At 42.1% G+C, this 6,000-nt stretch overlaps 1 protein-coding gene across 4 annotated transcripts in view; it reads left to right on the top strand.

Annotated features, from left to right (window-relative positions):
- Nucleotides 1-1,874: 1,874 nt before the first annotated feature.
- esrp2 (epithelial splicing regulatory protein 2) overlaps nucleotides 1,875-6,000 on the top strand; it is a 53,161-nt gene continuing 49,035 nt past the window's right edge. For all 4 annotated transcript variants that reach the window (XM_079497283.1, XM_079497282.1, XM_079497285.1 and 1 more), the window contains exons 1-3: nucleotides 1,875-2,078; nucleotides 2,329-2,483; nucleotides 3,190-3,318. In XM_079497283.1, the coding sequence (XP_079353409.1) occupies nucleotides 2,352-2,483; nucleotides 3,190-3,318 (261 nt within the window). In that variant the 5' untranslated portion in view covers nucleotides 1,875-2,078; nucleotides 2,329-2,351. The remainder of the gene's footprint in view (nucleotides 2,079-2,328; nucleotides 2,484-3,189; nucleotides 3,319-6,000) is intronic.

Below are 6,000 nucleotides of genomic sequence, written 5' to 3'. Positions count from 1 at the left end.
CGAAGGCATGGGGAGAGAGTATGTTTTGCACTCCGTCCGTGTGTGTGTGTCCGTCCGTGTGTCCTTCCGTCCGTCCGTTACCAGCTAATCTCCGGCACCGTTAAGCCGGTCGATGCCAAACTTTGCACACACACTCCCTGGATGCCAATGATGAACCTCTGCCCCGCATTTTCCAGAACGGACTGTTATAGCGCCACCATGAGGCAGCTTTTCACATGTTTTACCTAAAACTGCACCGATCTGCGTGAAACGTTGCATGCACACTCCCTAGAGGCCAAGGACAAACCTTTGACCTGCATTTTCCGCATCTGCCTTTTATAGCGCCACCAGGAGGCCGATTTTTGTAAAACACATTTTTTTATATTACTCCTCCAGATTCTGTCCAAAAATCTCACAAATCGTTACACAGTATCTCTATGGGCATGTGCTCAAGTCGGATCTGTCCGATATTTCATATTCCATCCTAATTGGCTATAATTGGCTTTCACAGTTTGCAAGATTGCCCCGTTTTGAACAAAAGCCTCAAATCATGAACGCAGCATGCAATTTACGTGAAATCTTTCACACATTTTCTTACTAGGCTGAGGAATATATCCCACCCTTTTCACATTGGCCTGTTATAGCGCCACCAACAGGTTGATTTTTGCAAAACACATTTTTGGAACAAACACATCCAATTGCCATCAAAGGCAAACATGTTTATATTACTCCTAAACATTTTGCCAAACACCTCACCCAGTCCTATCCTCCTGGTGGAGACCTGTGCCCAGAAGGGCACTTTTTCTAGTTTTTTTTTCATTTGCTGCTTTCTTTCGTTTTAGGGATTTTAGCTGTTTTTGACAGGGGGCGGCGGCATTCAAACATATGGGGCTAAATATGTATTTTCTTACAAAATATTATGGCGATCTTTTTTTTAATTTTTTTTTACTATAGTCCTACTAGACCCCCGGGAATTACATCTGGCCACAGAAGATCACAGGATCTACTGAATGTGAAGGAGGCCTACTGGGTTGAAGCCACACTGTGTCGTAGGCTCAATATGTCAGTAATCAGTTGGACATCACAGTACATAACACTACACTACTACAGCACAAAAATGTTCAGAGTAACAAAACAGGGCATTATTCTGGGAAGCAGGCCAGAAACCGAGACTAGTGTAAATTAAATTCCAACAGGCTAGTAGGGACCTGTGGTGGAAACGGTTCTGGTGCAAATTCTTCATCTGAATTGGTTACAGTAGACATAGCCTATTGGTGATCCCTAATAATAATAATAATAATAACTTGAAAACGTGTAAGAATTTCCACACATGATTTACAGTAGTAAGCCAAAGGTGTATATATAATGGTAACGGTTTGATTTGTCAAAGTCTATTGTGCTGGCCTGAGTTATGGCAAGAGATCATAATCTACAGTTCAAAGTGATTTATGTGGGATGAATAAGAGACGTTGTAATGAATTTCACACAATACAAACATCAACACAACGTATTGAACGTAAATCAAAAAGACAACACAAAACTATATAATAATAGAGTATCGTATGATTCGTATCATAGGCTATAACAAAATGTAGTCACAAAATGACTAATGAAACATATTTACCATACAACATTCTATTGTTTTCAAAACTAAGCTCTAGTTGAGCCAGGCTATCTTGCAAAAAGAAAGAATAGATCTACAAGCTATCAACGCGACGCTTCGCGGCGAGTTGATAGCTTTTAGATCTATTCTTTTTTGGCACTACCCTATAGGACCTGCGCACTTCCGCCTTCGAGACGCCTGGCCAATGAGATTAACGTGTACAAGCTTGTGTCCCGCCCTCACCTTTACAAAGCAGCCAATAGGGCGGCTCCGTTGGGACTGGGCTCACATTAGAGGCAGAGCCACACAGGTAACGCAGAAAAAACACACACACACACACCGCAAAGCAAAAGAGAAAAAAATCCCCTCTAGGGCTTCTTGTCTTGTTATGGAGTTCGTGTGAAAGAAACACGGCGTTTTCCACCCTTCTTTACCAGTTGAACCAGTATTTAAAACCAGTATCTCTGGATAGAAACACGCTCAAGTACTGCAACAGGTAGAGTCTTTACTGACCGCAAACTCTCTCTCTTTCTCTTATCTATCTCTCCCACTATCTCTCTCTCTCACACTATGAAAACAAATCTTGTTTTTTTATTTGTCTTTCTTTTTTTTTAAACTTCAATTGAATTTCCAGATACTTTTTTGGTTGTCTTTTTTTCTTTACCACTTTGGAAAAAGGTGAACCCCCTCCTCCTCGTGTGTTTTTCATATATATTTTTTATTTCATCTTTTGCTTTTAATTGTAGTTTTGTACCCTTGTTGGTCCCTGATGGCTTCGCACAGTGATACTCTGGTGGTGTTCTTTGGGGGAACAGCTGGTGCAAATGGGGGTAAACTGGGTTCGGATGAGAGGGAAATAATTCTCTTGGTGTGGCAAATTGTGGATCTACATGAGAAAAAGGTACGAACCTTTCTGACCCTGTTCGTTGTAAAGGTTTCTTATGTAGCACAAAGTGTGTTCGTGTGTGTGTGAGACTGTGTGTGTGTGTGTGTGTGTGGCATTTCTTACCCTGTTAGTGTGTGTGGAAGAGTATGTTTGACAGCTGCCATTTAAGCCAACAAGGTGTGCGATTAGTATGGAACGGTGGAACCTTAATAAACCATTGTACACAATAAAAATGAGTGTTACATTTAATTTTGAAGGTGTAGAAATGTGTAACAAAATGGGTCCAATACATTAACACAGGCTTTCAAGTCCTTCTAACACTATGGACCAGAGCTAAGTGTACCATCTCAAATGCTCCGAACTATGGTGGGTAATTCTGGCCTACCATCCATATACTACAGCACACCACCTTGTTCAGGTGTGCAATCAAAATGATATTATTGAGGGGGCAACAACAATATGCATACATGACATGGTCATGGACGAAGAAAGCACACCTTTTTGGTTGCAATGTCAGCTTCTCGACATAAACAACACTTGCATGACAATTAAGTGCTTTTGCATTACATTGTCAATTGTTGGATTTGGCGTTGAGAGTTCATGACTTTGGGTTTGGTCATACTGTAGTATGCAAAAAAAAAAGCCTAAATATGGCTTTATAAGTACTGTAGCACACTTCATAGCTACATGCTGTGCCATGAAACGACGCTTCCATCCGCAGGTGGGGAAGCTTCACAGATGTCTTGTCAGGCCAGACACTTTGGACCTGACGGAGCAGTGTAAAGAGGAGACGGGACTGAAAGTTGACGACCTCGTCAAGGCAGAGCCCCTGGACAAAGTTCTGCAACAGGTGAGACTCAACGGCGATGAAACCGATTTTTAAATTTGCACATGCATTTATGCGTCGTCTCCAAAAACTGCCTTTGAAATTCAAGGCTGGAACTTTGACCAAAGCATGAAATCTCTAATTGCAATAGTAGGCTTATATCTAACAGCTTGCAGTGGCACTTTTTTTTTTGCCAGGAGCGAGATGGGACATGCCAAGCTTGGCTGTGCTTTTAAGCGTTCAATTAATCCTAAGGGTGTGTCAGTGCAATGACCTTTTGACAAAAATGTATTTCACACTGGGGTGGGTGGGGGCAGGGGGATGTATGTTATGTCGGCAGTTTGTCCCCTACAGTTAGATTTGCTGAGTGACAGCTTGGAGAGGTTTTTTTAGGAGTGTAGATGGGCAGAGAGCCTGGGGCTGCTGGCAGGGAGGGGTAAGCGGACTCGCAGGTCTAGTCTTGTCTCAGACTGATGCACACTGCAGACATCTGGAAGACAGAATGTTTACCTGGGAATGCACTGCTCTCTTAAGACAGGAGGACGGACAGAAAGGGAAAAGGGGGAGATATAGAAATGTGGAACATGAGGGTATGGTGATCGATCGTCCTGGTTTCAAGCTGGGTGTCCAGAGTCCTGAGTCCTAATTATCTGTAAAACACAAAAAAATGTCCCATGTCCTGATCTGTTGAAAGGTGCAGTCACTAGGTGTGCTACAGAATAAGTGCTAAAATAATAAGAACACCAGGTGAAAATGTCAAAAGTAGAGGAGGATGCACTGCACCATGACCCATTGTGAGCTTGTAGATCAGCTGTTTTAGCTATTTTTGAAAATGAATTTAAGTGATTATGGGTCCCGGTTTGGGCTTTTGAAAGTCTGGTCACCTGGGAAACATTGGTTTTGGGGCCTCCTGCTTAAGACTACAGCAGTTCATTTGGGAAAGAGGGAGACACCTCCTTACAAATGAGCCAGGATATTAATGTTATGGTTCCTGCTTGTACCTCTAGTCTAGTGGTTCTCAACGTTTTTGGCCGGGGACCCCCGGAAATGCTTTGGAAATGTCTCGGGACCCCCGCCCCGCCCCCTCCCGACCCCCAATATAAATTGACTGCTACAATAACCTTAAACCATTTTGGGCGGGAACCCCTTTTGATGTTTTAAGCATTGTTATAATTTAGCTATTGAAAAATAGCAGATCTACAAGCTCATAGCGCGCCACCGAGTGGCGCGCTATGAACTTGTAGGTCTGCTATTTTTGCTATTTTTTTTTTTTGCTATTGCCAAAATAATTTGGTGACCCCCCCCGAGGGGTCGCAACCCACGGGTTGAGAACCCCTGTGTGTATGTTTCGACAACAGAGCTCATGTCGCCAAACGTGTTTTTCAGCCGTACCGGGCTTGAGTATTTGTTTGCAGTAGGCAAACCCTTTCACGCCCCTCCAGTATTTCATAGTTTGAAAACCTCATTATGATCCTGGGCTAGTGTTTTAGGCTTCAGTTTAGCTTAGTTGTCTTGTGGCCTGTCAATACACGCACATGGCAGGTTGGTTGAGGTAAATCAATCTGAACCGGGTTAGTGTTTGAGGCTGGTGATTTCTGGTTTGACGGCAGTAATGACACTGAAGCAGTAAGATAACTTAACTGTTCCCACTGCGAGGAATCTTTGTGTGAATGCAGACGCCATTTGTCCCAGGCCCAGCATGGCCTGCCCTTCCCATTCCAATGTAGTTTAGCTTGTTTGCTGACTCTTCAAATATTAACCAAAGCAATCAATTCTTACTTTTCATACCTTTGTCTTGCCTGTCCATGTCCACTTTCTCTTCCTGTTGGTTAGGCGAATATTTATATTGGTTAAATGAAATTGGACGTTTTGTTTAAAACTGGCAACGAAGCATAACGCCAACATTCAATTCATTCAAAAACATCCTTTGACTTTCTCCGAAAGTCAGTGACATTAACTTGCTGAAGGAATTTGGTCAGGTTTGGTTATAGCACAGTGGTTCTCAAACATTTTCAAGGACCCCCAAATTGATACGAATTATTAACACCCCATTTGAAATGATTTTGTGCCAGGGACCTGTATAAGAGAATACACTCCTTGTTGGATTATATTTAGTACTGAATACTATCATTAACTCTTACTGTAGGGGGTTAAACCGTGGAGACAGTTAAACCTATTCTCATATTGGGCTTACTAACTTAACTTTAATAGTGAAATTGACCACTTTCAATCTGCTATTTTGAACATGACATTATAGTCATACATTGAAAAGAACTGATACAACGGTACAAGCTCACAACATGTTGTGATGTGACACATTGTGAGCATTTATGCCAGTTATGTTTGATGTCTATACAATGGGACTTAAATTATTAAACCATTTTGCTGGGGACCCTCTGGAACCCCCTACAGGACACCTGGGAGTTTCTGGATCCCACTTTGAGAACCAATAAGCCATCTTGCACTACCCCTTACGCTAAACTTAATTGCCATTGTTTTTACTATTTCGAAAAACCTTTTAAAATGTAGTTCAAATAGCCAATCTACAAGCTCACAACAGGTCAATGTAGAACGGCTAGTTGATTACTTTATAAACTAGAAATGTACTCTGACGAGGGGCCAACTTGCTACTAACTAATGTCTATTATTACTTTAGACCCGTTTTTGACCTTATAACAACCACCTTAGTTACGTCACCATCAACAG

This window comes from Electrona antarctica, assembly GCF_951216825.1.
Source record: "Electrona antarctica genome assembly, chromosome: 3".
Taxonomy (NCBI): Eukaryota; Metazoa; Chordata; class Actinopteri; order Myctophiformes; family Myctophidae; genus Electrona; species Electrona antarctica.
The sequence above is the reverse complement of the archived record's forward strand: the minus strand, read 5'-3'. Positions and strand labels throughout refer to the sequence as shown.